The sequence below is a fragment of the Dermacentor variabilis genome, chromosome 3, assembly GCF_050947875.1.
Source record: "Dermacentor variabilis isolate Ectoservices chromosome 3, ASM5094787v1, whole genome shotgun sequence".
NCBI lineage: Eukaryota > Metazoa > Arthropoda > Arachnida > Ixodida > Ixodidae > Dermacentor > Dermacentor variabilis.
The window spans coordinates 184,072,073-184,087,402 of NC_134570.1; the positions used below are offsets into that span (position 1 = coordinate 184,072,073).

At 46.2% G+C, this 15,330-nt stretch overlaps 1 protein-coding gene across 4 annotated transcripts in view; it reads right to left on the bottom strand.

Moving 5' to 3' along the window:
* The window catches only part of LOC142574355 (uncharacterized), a 135,625-nt gene that overhangs the window by 17,423 nt on the left and 102,872 nt on the right, over window positions 1–15,330 (bottom strand). For 2 of the 4 annotated variants that reach the window (XR_012826509.1, XM_075683459.1), the window contains one exon: window positions 12,287–12,355. The exons of the other annotated variants lie outside the window; for them this stretch is intronic. Coding sequence is in view for 1 of the 2 variants with exons in the window: in XM_075683459.1 (XP_075539574.1) it covers window positions 12,287–12,355 (69 nt within the window). In the remaining variant the exon portion in view is untranslated. The remainder of the gene's footprint in view (window positions 1–12,286; window positions 12,356–15,330) is intronic. 4 annotated transcript variants of the gene reach the window in all.

Genomic DNA, 15,330 nt, shown 5'->3' on the forward strand with positions numbered 1-15,330 from the left:
AATTCGAAACTGACGGCTTTATAATATCGCAGGTTTTAATACATTTTTCATGTAAGTACTCATGCGTGGTTTGACTAATTTCGAGTGCGAATCATTATATATACATACGAAGGCGCGGCGCTGCGGCTATCGGGTTGTAGGTTCGATGGGCGATCGCGCGGAGTTCGGTTGAGCGATGTTCGGCACACTGATTTTGTCGGTGCCGTCGAGAAGAAAGTCCATCGTAGTACGACAACTCGCGCTCGGCGGTTTTCGGCCTGGTATATATATATGATAAAATGGTCTCAGCGATACACTGTCCTGAACAGTCGACCAATCGCTGGCGTGAGGATCCTGTCCGTCCCGTATTGACCCAGTGTAACCGCGCCTTAAACGAATGTGTGAAATCAGGCACGCGTTGTCACCACCAGCAAGTGAAGGTCGACGCTGCAAGAAGGCTTCGCCTGCAACGGGATGTTTTTAAGTGCTGCCCAAGTGGAACACAGGAGTTTTTCGGTAAATTTCTTAGCCATCAATGAAAGGCGGCAACTACGTTGTTCGTGGTGCAGTGTGGTTGAAGCCCTGGATGCTGTTTTAAGGTTGAGTTGCAGTCTTACGCTGCAAATTTTTTCGGCACTACATCGTGTACTTTCAACGCAGTACACGCCACGAGTTTTTGAAGCCGCACACGTCGGACCAGTTTCTTTTTTTTTTGGTGAACTTTTCCCTGAAATCGGACCGTGCGGTCATGCGCGCGACCCTTCCTAAACGTTTTGTGACTAATCCATTAGGGCAGGGCGGATGCGCCGTCGCGCCGTGAAAAAAAGGCGGATTGTGTGCATTCCAAGACAGCAGTTGCGCGGACGGAACAGCTGACATGTCTTTTATCGCGCCAGCGTGAGCATGCTGTTAGTCAGCGTAGAAGTAAGCGCAGATATCGTAGCGTAATGGGCGGGGTACGACCAGCCGCCATTTGATAGTTTCGGCGGCGAAATATCATATACAAGTGGCGAAAAAGCACACGCGTATGCTTGAGGCGTAAAGAGGAAGCGAATATGCAGTACGAATGCGATCGAAGGACCTTTCACTTCTATTATTCGCTGCCATCATTTTCATTGCTGTGATCATTGTTGGTATGTGGTTGTCATGGTATCGTTAACGGTGAGCGAAGCCACGGTTGAGTCGGGAATGGAAAGTGGTGTTTCCTCGTACCAGACGGGTACTCTAGAGAGTGAATTGGCGTCTGCCCATTTGCGTCCAGATGGTCAGGTTGTGGAATGGTTAATTCTTTCCCATAGAATGAGGAAACATTCCTTTTAAGTGACACAGTACTATTTTTATGCCTTGATGAAGGTGCGGCTTGCATTTGTGGTAGAATTCAGGAAAGTCTGGCAAGAGTTCGCAATAACTGCTTCAAGACCGGCTGGTACATGTATGGGCTTCAGTTGGAGAAGTCAGGTGAGAGTGGCGTAGTACGGGAGGCGAAGTAAGCAAGCGACCTAATCTAGTCCGGCTTTGTCGCAGGCTAGTGTCCAGTCAAAACAGTCCAGAGGGCCAGGTCGCCTAGGTAGCTAACACCTACTGTGCTCCAGTGAGCAATTCGTCACTTGCTTAACAGTGGACCCACGTATGTGCTCCATATTTGGTGAGCAACGTGGCCGCCGTTATGCATCGCGCTCTCTTTTATAGCTGCTGTCAAAGTCATGATTGCTGCAGAGATAAATTGTGCGTTACGTTGAGTGTTTGCGCATTTTCTTACTCTCCCGAGTTTCATTGTCATCGAAATTGTAGACAGTTCCATGTAGACAACACACCGAAGTTCTTATAGAGGTTAGCGAGGTCAAGTAACTTGGCGCAACAATAATTAACAAACTAATAATAAAATAATAATACTAAAGTAATAGACACATCTGTAATACATGTGCTGCTGCATTCCGGAAGGTATCTTTCCTCAAGTATATACTCGAGCAAGACCTAGCTAAGGTCAAGCTTTCGGCCTATTGGTCACTCATGAGAGTTACTCAAGAACACGCATCAATAATTTTGTACCCGCGCACTAAGAAAAACATTGACGTTCCAAAATCATTCAACGCAAGTCCATTCACTTCATCTTTTTTTGTGCACCGCAGGACTGACTCCCTAACTCTCCTGAACTAGCAAAAGAAAATACAGGAACATAGCTACACCGCAAAATTCTACTAATAATGTTTGAATAAATTTTCCACCCCAAAGCCAGCCACGCTGCTTTGGAACCTGGGCTTTATATGAAGGTTGTCACTTCACGACTAACGAGGAACTGTCCTGCCCAATCAAACGCGGTCTTTAGAACCCGAACTATGTCAATTAAAGTTCCATTCTTCCCTCGCAGGGTTGCCTGTGGGATACACTGCCGCTGTATGTCCCTTAGCTGTCTAGGTAAATCAGCTCGGTAGAATCACACAATGTGGAGGGTGGTGCTTGGGAGGATCGATGCATGAAGTTTATTGTGGTCCTTTAGGGCTCCAACGCTCCCACGTCGGGACAAAGAGGCCGAGCCTCTCCACCGCGTCGCAGGCCCGATGGACAGACCATAACTGTTCATCGAGGTTGGAGCTGCGTTGAACTACCGCCCAGGATGAATAAGGGTTCTTTTCATCGCCGCGTAACGCGGGACACCGCCAGAGGATGTGACATAAGTTCGCGAAGTAATTGTGTAGTGCACATGCATTTGTTGTGTGAAAATTTTGTGGTGAATAGTGCAGAGAAGTAGGGATTTGGTATGATCCAGTCAGTAGAAGCACTAGTGCTAGAGCCTGAGATCTATTGAGTTTCAGAATGTGGAAGGGGGTAGATCCTCGGAGCCAAGTAAAAGTGCTTAGTAAGTTTGTTGTACGAGGAAGGAGAGTGCTGACTGTCTGACCCCAACATGACGCTGCCCGGTAGCTGCGCGTTGGATGGTCTCTCGCGCAGCATTGTGTGCCGACTCATTGAGCTTGGGCGCGGCGCCTTGAATCTGTACCATGTGGGCTGGAAAGCAGATGACTATGTGGCTTGATCTCCTTGCTTCCTAGTATCCCTAGGGCCAGCTCAGATAAGGTTCCTTCGGGAAATGCCCTAATGGCTGATCTCGAGCAACTGCAGATCGTTGTCCTCATGTCGCCAATAAGGCCATTGCTATTGCAACTTGCTCTGCGATTTCAGAGGAAGACGTTTGAATCGAGGTTGACTTCGTCCCTTGATATTCATGATCTGCACTAACCGCCAGCGAAGGCCCGTCCGTTGGCGTCTTCCCCACGTTGTGTTCCCGATGAACGTTTCGTGGGATTGTGCCGACATTGGTACGGTCCCGCTGCTCTCGAGGGACACTGCAGAACTTTGTCTTGGCTATTCTGGGGGGAATGCCTAGCTCCTGTAAGATGTGCCTTCCAGCTTGTGTGGTAGATAGCCTGGCGGGCTGGACCTTATCCGACGCTTCTGCGACTTCCTCTGGCGTGTTATGCATGCCGAGTTGAAGTAAGCGTTCCGTTTGTGCCTATATGGAAAGGCCGAAAGCTCTCTTGATTGCCTTCCTAATTAATGAGTTGAGCTTATCCCGTCCCCATCTTTGCCAGCTGTGCATGGGCAAGACGTAAGTGAAACGGCCCAATACGGACGCATGTACAAATCTCCTGAGGTCACCTTGTCCGAGGTCCTGCTGCCGGTTGGTCACTCTCCTTCTTAGTCTGATGACATTGTCCTTCTTCTTAGCGAGTCGCAGCACCTCCTGGTTGTTAGAGCTTCTCGAATCGATCATCATGCCGAGAATGTGGATGGCATTCAGCCTCGGTATATAGCCGCCATCGTTTGTGTGCACTTTGATGTGGCAATCGGCATCGGCGAGTGGCTTTCGTTCCTTTGGTTTGGGGACTCTGCGCTTGGCACGATATAGTCGCATTTGCGACTTGTGCGGTCAGCAGCGAAGGCCCGTAGGCTCGAGTTAATTCTCGGTAGCATGAATCGCCTCTTGCAGGGCCCTCTCTACCTGTCCATCGCTACTACCTGTATACCAGATGGTGACGTCGCCTGCGTGTATAGTGTGACTGATACCATCGATGTTGGAGAGTCTCCTGGATAAACCAATCATGGCGAGGTCAAAAAGGGTAGGGCATATGATTGCCCCTTATGGCATCCCCCTAGACCGCAGCCTGATCATGTCTGAAGTCAGGTCCCCATGCTTAATGGTAGGTTCTCTCTCTGACAGGAACGATCGTGTGTAGAAATAAAAGTACTGCCCCAGGTTAAGGCTAGAGATCGTGTCCAAAACGAACGAGTGAAGAACGTTTCAATGGCCTTTTCTATATCTAGACTAACTATGGCTCTCGTGTCCCATGTATTACGGTCAGTAATGTGACGCTTGACGAGCTTCATCGCGTCCTGCGTCGAGAGTCCTGCCTTGCAGCCGATCATGTTGTTTGGGTAAACGGCTTGGTCCTCCAAGTAGCGAGAAAGTCTGTATAGGATTGCGTGCTTAGCAACCTTCCACAGGCATAATCTGAGCGAAACTAGGCGGAGATTGTCGAGGCGTGGCGGTTTACCTGGCTGGGGGATTAGGATGGTGTTGGCCGATTTCCCCATTTCTGGTACTTCACCACTACTGCATGCTGGGTAATGATGTCCATCAGGTATTTGATGGACTTATCGTCCAGGTTCTGTTGGTGATTTTTTGTGATCTTATCCGGACCAGGAGCCGATCTGCTATTGAGGTCGTGGAGCGCCTGCCTGGTCTCCTTAATCCCAAATTCTGCGTCGAGCTCAGGTTTCCCGGAGCCTTTAAAATCAGGTAAAGGTGGTGTAGGTCACGATGCGACGGATAGATACTTCTTCGCGAGTCTACATAACATTTCCTCGCTGGAAGATTCACGCTTGGCTGCGTGTAGGGTTCGTGCCAGCGTGTTGCGTTGGTTGGATTTAGTATTCATCTCGTCGAGGAGATGTTTTAGGAGATTCCAGGTTCCCCCGCTGCGCATCTACCCGTCGATCCAGTTACCACTTCACCCCATTGCTGTTTAGAGAGGGCTCTGCAATGTTCCTCTATAGTTCTGTTCATTCCTGATATCTTTTCTTGAGCCTGCGGTTCTGAGGCGTTGTCCCTACCACATGGAGCGGAGGAACAATCGCGTGGCTCACCTGCCTCCAACAGGTGAGCCACGCGATTGTTCTTCTTTTCCACCGGGAGGTTGCTGCAAAGCTCTTCGGCGGTAGCCTGGCTGTTCTATCCTACCTGCCAACCCCCATTGTTCGAGGCTGGGCTTGTCCTCACTCTCCGCTTGCTCTTCCCTAATCTTGCCAAACTTGTCCCAGTCTGTGTACTATAACATGCGCTGTCTCTTCTACGCGACGGGGATGTGCGTGGCCAAAATATAATGGTCGCTACTAAAGTCTGCCCCTAGCTGTGTCCACTTGACCGCTGTGATGCTCCTGACAAAGGTGAGATCCGGTGTCGCGTCATGGCTCGACGATGTTCTGCATCTGGTGGGGAATGCCAGGTCCGTGACTAGAACCAATTTTAGGTTCATAGCGTCGCCCCACAGGTCCTCCCCCTGGTGAGTGTTATATGGGTAGCCTCAGGTGTGATACAGGGCGTTGGTGTCACCCGTTTTCATGAAAGGGGAGTCGTGCACTAATTGCGGGGCCTTGGTGATTACGGCTTTGAAGCGCTGCCTGAGGTGTTTGGGACTGCTGTAGACATTTATATTTAGGATCAATATACCTTTGGTGGTTCTCTAAGCGGGGAATAATTGCTATCGTTATGTATTCGGCTTTACTTGCGGTCGTCGTGATGTCTTGAGTGATGTTAGTCAGCTCGTTGCTAACCAGTACTCCGACACCCCCGTCATTTCTCCATTTCTCATACTTCATTATCGGCCTGTACCCGGACAGCGTGACGTTAGAGTTTAGTGTTTCTTGCATAAATATAGCATGTGGCTCCTCTGCGTGTGAGCAAATTGTTGCAAGTGAGCCCTATTGGAAGGGAAACCCCTGCAGTCCCGTTGCCACATCCTGAATGAGTTAGTTTGTGAGGCCGTCGTATTGCTGTTGCGTTGCTGTGCTAAGCTTCGCAGGGCCGATCGCCCTCGCGCTGTGGCTAGTCGAGGCTGTTGCGGGGTGTGTAGGAGCTTTATTCCCCACCACAGGTGCCAACACGTTTTCTAAGGACTGACCTTTGCTAGTCCGCTGATTAGCGCGCTCTTCTATGGAAGCAATGTTGTATTGGAAGAGCCAGAGGTTTTCATTCATCTGCCTAATGCTCTCACTGAGACTCTGAGCGCATCTCGTAAATCTCTGATTTGGCCTTACCAGATGCTGCTTCTTGCTCATTAGCGATTGCCATATTTAGCGGGCCTCTCCGCATCGCTCTCCTCAACTAGGGGGACTTCTAGTGGCTGGGGAGTGAGCGGCTGCTTGTCAGCCATGACGGCCATCTTCTATCTTCCTAGAAAGGTCTGACTGGCTGCCTAGGTCACAAGGTTTTGTTTTGCACCTCACAGAAAACGAAATTCGGATCGCCCTGTCCCTTTCTCTGAGCCCTTGAGACCCTGTTTACTCGCTTTATTCCTGTTAGCATTCTTTTCCTACTTCAGGCATTTTGAGTCTGTCTGTCTGTCTGTCTGTCCATCCTATTATGCCTACACAGTGGCCCAAATTGTATATCAGCTTGGGAGGTTAGGTATGTGCCTGGGGTCGGGACGCCGTCGTGGTCATGGTCAAGCTGTCTAACAGATTGCGACACGAGGTGTGTGCTCGTAGTCGGAATGCAGTCGTGGTCGCTGTATCGTCATTCCAGTTTTGTCTTCCAACTCGTAATGTAACGAGGCAGTATGCGTCACCATCAGTCCAGCTTCGCCATCCGACTCTCGTCTTCGAGCCACTGTTGTCATACAGACTTTTTACGTTCCTCTTAGCGTCATTGCAGCAATACGCTCATCGTCATCCCATTATTTTCGTACTAGTGTGATACGATCATAAGAATTGTGCCGTCGTCATGCATTCGTTTTCATACCGTTATTGTGATGCTATCGCCGTTGGTTTGACGCCGTTTATATCCGACTTCTGTCATATAATTGTCATCACGCTGTCATCATCAAAAAGTTGTCATGATAGTACCTTCGACTTTCCATCTACGTCGATACTCTGCCAATGTTTCTTAAATCAAGGCGTTATCATTCAATTAGGGTACAGCCACCGTTCTTATGTCACCGTGGTCATTGTGTCAGCGTCAGATAGTTACTACCATGCGTCCGTTGTCATACCGGCATCGTCGTGCCGTCGTGGCTGTGCGATCGTCGTCACTTCAGCTTTATCAAACGACTCTTAGCATGCTGTCGTCGTCACACCATCATCTTCAAAACTGCTTCGTGATACTGTCGTCGTCCCGCATTTGTCTTCATCCAATTGGCCTCATGCCATTGAGATGTCACTGTCATTGTCTTATCGTCATACGGTCGTCATCGTGCATTCGTTGCATACCATAGTGGTGATGCTGCGATTGTCGCCAACTTCGTTATTGTAACTTTGACAAACGACTCGCGTCATGCTGTCATCTTCGCAGAGTCGTCACATCATTGTCGTCAGAACATTGTCGTCACGCCGTAGCTTTGCCATTCCCATCAGTTCAATAACAACTTACCAGTGTCATAATGATGTCATCTTCATTCCACTGTCATCTAGACGTGATTTCTATTTTATTCTAACTTAAACATGATGTCGCCATTCAATCGTGATTTGGCCGCCGTTGTCACGTCATCGCCCTCATTGCGTCAACTTCATGTCATCTTCGTCATGACAGGTCGATCAGCCGTTTACCTTCATACCGTCATCGTCATGTCTTCATGTTGTTGTAGTGAAGCTGTCGTTATACCATGGGCATCATTTAAGAATCATCATCTCATTGTAATCGTGCCTTAGTCGTCATGCCATCCTTGTCGCTTCATACACATCCTTCTTTCTTTTCCAGTCATTGTTCCAACTGCATGGGCGTGATAGAGTCGTCGTCATGCCGCCATGCTGAAGGCAGCCATGGAAAGATAAATGTCATAAGCAAATAGGGATGACTGCGTAAACTGTCACCTCTACTTATTTACTTACGTATTTATGTATTTATTTATTTATTTTTTACGGTGTTGGGCTACTGAGCACGAGGTCACGGGATCGAATCCCGGCCACGGCGGCCGCATTTCTATGGGGGGCGAAATGCGAAAACACCCGTGTGCTTAGATTTAGGTGCACGTTAAAGAACCCCAGGTGGTCAAAATTTCCGGAGTCCTCCACTACGGCGTGCCTCATAATCAGAAAGTGGTTTTGGCACGTAAAACCCCAAATATTATTAATTCCGGCCACGGCGGCCGCATATCAATGGGGGTGAAATGCAAATACATCTGTGTACTTAGATTTAGGTGCACGTTAAAGAACCCTAGATGCTCGAAATTACCGGGGTCCCCCACTACGGCGTGCCTCATCATCAGAAAGTGGTTTTGGCGCGTAAAACGCCATAAGTAAAAAAAATGCATTTTCCTACTCTGCATCACCAGAAGGTTTTAGAGAGACGAGGGACGAGAACAACTACAAATGTTAGATACGGTCTTGTTAATCTTGGAATTAAGGGACAGCAGCGATGGACGCAGGGAGGTGGTTCCAGTATTCCGAGGCTCATTGTATCGATTAGTTTGAGCAAATATTTTTTTCCGACAAACCGGCGCAGCAACCTTTCGCGGATGATCAATGCGAGACTATGACCGATGGAGCAACTCCTGCCTAAGTACTTTACCAAACTAAAATATTTTATGGAAGAGGCACAGTCGAGAACACTTTCGCCGCATAGCGAGGTGCGGCAGGTCAAGCGTTAGTTTCAGGCCGGAAATACTAGAGTAGCTACTAGAGTTACAAGTAATAAAACGGGTTCTACGATCTCGGGCGGACTCTAAAAGGTTAGGTAGTGTTACATGGAAAGGATTCTGAAGAAAAGGAGGCACACTGAAGTTCGGCTTTTGCGAAATTGAAACTTTAGTAATTAGTAGTGGCCCGTGAAAAGCTTCGACGCACGATATCTAGCATGCGCTTAACGTTGTTGACAACGTCATTAACAGGCAAGCTTCACATAGATTCTTTGATATAATGACGCCGCGATATCTGTGAGAAGCAACAGCAGTTAGGGGTGTGCTATTAAGGGTGTAGTCAGCATGATTTGTTGCCTAATGCAGCAGAGGAATGCTCATGCTTTTAGATTTGTTGATGTTAAGCTTCAATAGCCAATGGGAAAACCAGCTGTAAATAGTATGAAGGCCAATGTCTATTGAAGTATGGTCACAGGGGATAAAACTTATGCAGTATATTAAGCAGCCTACAATATTTGAATAAAAAATTTTGGTATGAAAGTCGTTGATGTACGAGGGCGAATCAGAAAGTCTTTGCGCCTATTCTTGTTAGCGAAATTAAGGTACATAGAGGTAATTAAAAATATATGTAATATATTCTACGTACCTTACACTATTTTTGCAAATAGCTTCTTCCCCGGTTCAGACATTTGTCACGTCGCAGCACTAAATTTGAGATGCCCCTGTGGTAGAATTCATCCGGCTGACAATGTAACCCCCGTCAGACTGCTATCTTGACTTCATAGTTGCACGTTAATCGCTGTCCTGTCAGGAGCTTCTTCAGTGGACCGAAAACGTGGTGCTCATTACAGGCGAGGTTCAGACTGTATGGTGCGTTGTCCAGACTTTCCCAGTGAAATGACCGGAGCTTCTCAGTGCGTCTGAATGCCACATGTGGCCTCGCATTGTCGTGGAGGATAACCGCATTGTCCACAACGAGAACCCCTTGGCGTCTTCAGCTGATGGCGGCCAGGAGACGTGACAGCGCGGAACAGTGATTGTCGGCATTGGTGTTGCACCTTGTGGCATGAAATCCAGCATGAACGCTCTTCGGCGATCTCAGAAGGCGCAAGTTGCCTATCAGAATGCTCATTGTCATGCATGTCTTTGCGGCTTTTTGCAAACTCACAACACAACCACCTTACATTTCTTAAAGCGAGAGATGTTTTGCCACGCATGGGCTGTATTTTCCTGTGCATATCGCTGGGTGCTCGTCGCTTGCTCGAATGGATGGGAATCACACTTCGTTGCTCGTACCCCGTGGACGTGTGAATCAGAACCGCCAGCTTCAACAAGTGGCCGCAGCGCCTTGCCGCGGAGCTACCGGTAGATAAGGCCGGGCCGGTCCATGAAAGGTCCACCTCTGCGAATAGATATGTTGCCTTCGTAGTTACAGCCATAATTTGGCTAAAAAGGAAGGGGCAATGACTTTCTGATTTGCCCTTATATAATAAAGTGCAGTGGTCCTCAAGCATAGCTGAAGCAATGGAACATTCGGAGTGACGACTACAGATATTAAATAAGGTGACTACAAACATACTGATTGTTGCTACACCGCTCAAATGCTAATCGCAATACTGTCGACAATAACCGTGACATGAGTTCTGCCATAATATTTTTTACCTGCGATTCTTCCATACTTGGTCATTCATCAGGACTGAAATGTCTGCCGAGCAGCGTAATCATCACTGTATCATTGCTGAGCTGAAATTATTGTCTTTTCTCTCCAATGCAATTACCTTGCGGTCTCTCCGTCGTAAAGCACGTCATTGTTATTCACAATGACATTGTGCATCAACGATACTACCAAACTGACGCCCGTAGGTTGCTGCTTATTATTCCATGTGACCTACGCAGCACATTCCGAGCCATTTCCCAGTAGGCCCCTGAAGCGGCCACATACCTAGGACTAAGCAACGAAACTGTCTTACCTCAGTAAGGAAGCGTTCATTTCAATGAGACCACTTTATGTCACTCTGAAAGATTCCTTACTGAGGGACCTTCAGCGAAGGCTTCCTTGGTGCCTCCTCAGCGTAAGGTCGCTCCAAAGCTACCTTCATGCGTCCTTACGCAGCTCCTGGCCCTGAACATGCGCTTCACCTCACAGCTTAGCCACGTGGCGTTTGCTTGCACATGCGCACTGTCGCGCCCGTGCGTAGAAGCGCGAGCACGGTAAGTCTTGCCAGGCATGTTCGTTTCAATCGCACGTTCGGCATGAGTAGCGTTCCTAGGCGTTTCTGGAGCGTTGCTAGGTGTTGCACGACGCCGGCGGTGCCAGGGTTACTGGAGCCCATCAGGCTTTGCGCTATAATTTGGTATTTTCTTTTTCGTTTAGTAAACAAACCTAGAAGAAAGAGTGCACGCGACTCTATATCAGTACTTCAATTTAGAATTTATGCGACGATACGTTTTTTTATTGAATAATGGTGTTCGTGTAAACATTTTAAGAGATCATCTCGAACTCAGGTATGCGGCAACCGTTTCTTACGTAAAGACGGGCGAAGGGAGCTTTCAGAGTACGCTTGCTTCCTCTATTGGTCCTTCCCTGTCAGGAGGACTCATGTAAGGTTGGGAAGCGGTCTAAGGAAAGGAACATTTCATTGTGTGGGCCCTAGTCCCGATTTTGACTCGGATATACTTGGCGTGACAACAGATACGTTCGCCACTGTGCCCAGTCCTACTGTGCGTGCGAACGCCGCAAGGCATCCCCTCACGGTCCAACTGGTTCCCTGCAACTCTTAGACTCCCCGGCCTAACCATTCCATCATGCAGAGATCGTTGTTGAAACGCCCCTCTCTAAGAGACCCGTTGGCAACCGCTCGGTAATTGTTTCCACGAACCATTTCACACGGTGCGTCGAAAAAACTGCGCTACCAGCTGCCACCGCTAAGCATGTTCGTCATTTCTTTCACCCTCACACTATTCATTGACCATGGTACACCAAGAGAAAACTAAGCGACTGTGGCGCCGTCTTGCTATTCACGTCGCGCGACCCAAACTGAGCACCGGCCCGTCTGTGCTGTCTTTGTCCTAAGTCGGCCGGAGGGCTCCTTGGTCCGTGGGGAGTGGTTGTCGTGAAGAATATCAGTGGCAGCAATCGCACTCTTCTACAAAGTGAAAATGGAATGATGTTGATGGTCGTGGGTTGCGCTCGCTAAGATTTTTTTAATTCTTACAGTCTGTGGCATTAATTAATTATTTAAACAATCAGTAGGAAGCAGCTTTTGAGACACAAATGTCAAGTGCTTTTGACCAGGAACTGCAACCACTGTTAACCTTAGGGTCTAAAAGGTACTGGACAGTGGTTCTTATCTTTGAAAAACACAGATGACATCCGATTGTCTAAATTGTTAGCTTCCAAAGAAGTTCTTGCAGTGATCCATTAGTCATACGTTTCGAGAAAGATTAGAAGTACTTACGTAACACGGAGAAGAATCAGTCAACTTTGAAACGGAAGTGCCATTTATCTGTGTACAGTTGATCCATATCTGTACCATAAGATTCCATGAAGAATTGGTCAGTAAATTAAGTGTTTATGGAATTAAATACAAAGGTAGTGATATCAAATCAAATAAAATCATCATTATTTTTCTTTAAAGAAATAGAGGGAGGCCTGAACAAAAAGTGAAAACTACTTCATTTGACGAAAGTTCAGGCCCTCGCTTACATGACGGACAGCCGTGGTGCCCAGGGAAAAAATAAAATAAAATAAATGCACTTAATAATAAAGTTTATTCGCAATTATTCTACAAGTGTGATACAAGCTCAGGCATGAGTAACATAAAGGAATAAAAAAGAGAATATAAAGCATATAGCAATGTGAATGAGTTTAATATGAGGAAATTATACAAAATATACGCAACATGAATACAAGGTGTCCTATAGTTGCTTAACAAAAATTTGCGTAAAGATTTTTTATTTACATTTTCTATTGCAATCTCGTTCTCATGCAGATAATTCAGAAGAACAAGGAGTGTGTGTCGGAGCACCTGCGTACCATAATATGTACGGTAATATGGCATGCTCCAAATATCTATAGGACATGTAGGGTAAATGCGTGTCTTCAATGTTAAATGAGCAATAGAATCAAGCATCTTGTCAAGGGTGATAATATTTTGTTTGTATTTCATTGTCAGCGCATATGCGTAAACACTGGGAGCGCAGATGAGGTGAAAGCGCTTGAAAAGGGGTTTAGTATGCGCGTCGAAAGGCTCACCAGCTGTGTGTCGAAGAAGTGAATTATTTTGAAGCGTATGACAAAAGGTTAGGTGTATTAAAGGTGTTTAACCCCAAACAAGTAGGCAATAATTGAAGTGAGAGGCAAACAGTGCGTACTAGATAGACAATTTAATAATAGATGGTAGAAAAAATAAAATTTCGCCAATATGACTACAGCTTTTGACATTCGAGTAATTATGTATTTGATGTGCGTATCCCGAGACATACCTTTATGAAAGTATGCTCCAAGTATTTTAATTGAGTCAACCAGCTCCACAGCAGAATTGTTAAGAATAAGGTGTCCTGTTAGTCCGGCGTTCGATTGTCTTGAAATGAAAAGAATGGAACAATACCTTGATTTGTGCGAGTTGGCTCATCTTGACACTTTTCATTAAAAAACCGCTAAAGACGAAGACGAAGCCAAAGGAACACATATGACAGGACTGGAAGCGCCAGTCCTGTCGTACGTGTTCCTTCGACTTCATCTTTCCCTTTAGCGCTTTTTATGAAAAGAATGGCTTTGGATTTGTTGGCATTTATCTCTAATGAGTTCAATGTATTCCATACGCTCAAATTTTCAAGGCATTCATTTATGTCACGGTGAAGCGATTTGCGTTCAGTATGACGAAATAGAAGTGTTGTGTCATCTGCGTGCATGATGAATGTTGGTTTTTCCTTTACGTTAGTAATATCATTGACATAAGAATTGAAGAACAGTGGTTCAAGAATACTCCCTTGGGGAACTCCAGAGCTTATCGTTTTAGGCGTAGATAAGGTATCATCTATACAAACACTTTGCATGCGGTATCAGAGATAATAAGTTATAAGCATTGAAGGGAAGCCTCGTATTCCGTAATGTTCCAGAGTATTTAGCAACGTTGTGTGGTTTTGACAGTCGAATGCCTTTGAAAAACGGACGTACAAGCCAGCTGCGAGCGCCTTTTCTTCAAATCCATTCAGTATAATTTCTTTTCGAGCTAAAAGAGCTTGTTCAGTGGACGTTCCCTTGTAGAAGCCGTATTGAACGGTGTTTATTAGATTGAATTTCTCAGCGAAGTTTGAAATTCGGTCATGCAGTATCTTTTCCAAGCCTTTGGAAAATACAGGCAAAATAGAAATTAGGCGGTAGTTGGCAAGCTGTGATAGTGCCCCCTTTAAAAACCACAATAACTTTCGATACTTGCATCTTTTCAGGGAGCTCTCCCGTAGCGAGAGCCAAATCAAATACATGAGCAAGTGGTGCTAAGATTAAGTCAAGTGAATTTTTAGTAGGTTGTATGTGTATGTCGTCTATGCCGAATGACGTTGTACTAGATGCTTAGTGAAGCGAATATTTCATGAACTTCTACTTCATTTGTGGGTTTAGGACACAAGCTGTTTATGTTCCTGGGGAGCATTCTTGTAGCAGCAGAGTGGTAAGAACTATTGACCATGTGTGCAAAGAAGTTATTAAAGGCTTCTACAAGGTTGTAACCATAAACAGGTTTGACATTTAAAATTATTTCAGTAATGTTTTGATGGCCACATGGCCGTTGTAAATGTTCATTAATTTTCCTCCATACAAGATCTGCTTTGTCATACTGATCACTCTGTAAGAAATTGAATAGATAATTGCGCTTCGCATTACGTAGCGGCGAGTTCGTTTTCTTCCTGTGTTATGTAAATGTTTTTCTAGCCTGCAGGATTACGTGTTGTCAAGAACTACTTTAAAAGATTATCTTTCTTTTTTATTATATTGAGGCAGTGGTTTGTTATCCAAGGTTGTCATGACCGGTTTGCTCTTTTGATTTAACCTGAATATAATTATTGATAATAGGTTTCCATAAATAAATATAGAAATGCTTCGTATACCTTCGTATGCCTTTCTAAACGTTCGCATATAGCGTTATTGAAATATTGCAGCTAGTGACCTTATTTTTCATATTTATCAGATTCCATTTGTATGACAGAAAAGTAAAATGCATCGCAGGCTCAGATAATGTCAGTATTGCCAGCTGCATATAGCTTTGTGTGGTAGCTCCGGTTTGAGAGTGGTCAGAGTTAGAAAAAGTGCTTGCAAAGCTTCTCCTGACGGGGGCCGTCATGAAAATTATGTTGAAATCCATGGCTGCGTCCCTCGAGCCAATGCGCAAAGAGATGACAAAGCAAGCGTGGAAATTGTGTTTCGTCGAAGTAAGCCGTGGCTGCTGGTGCGTAATTTAGGGAGAAATTAATTCCGCTTGATGGCGGCTTTTTCAACCCAGGA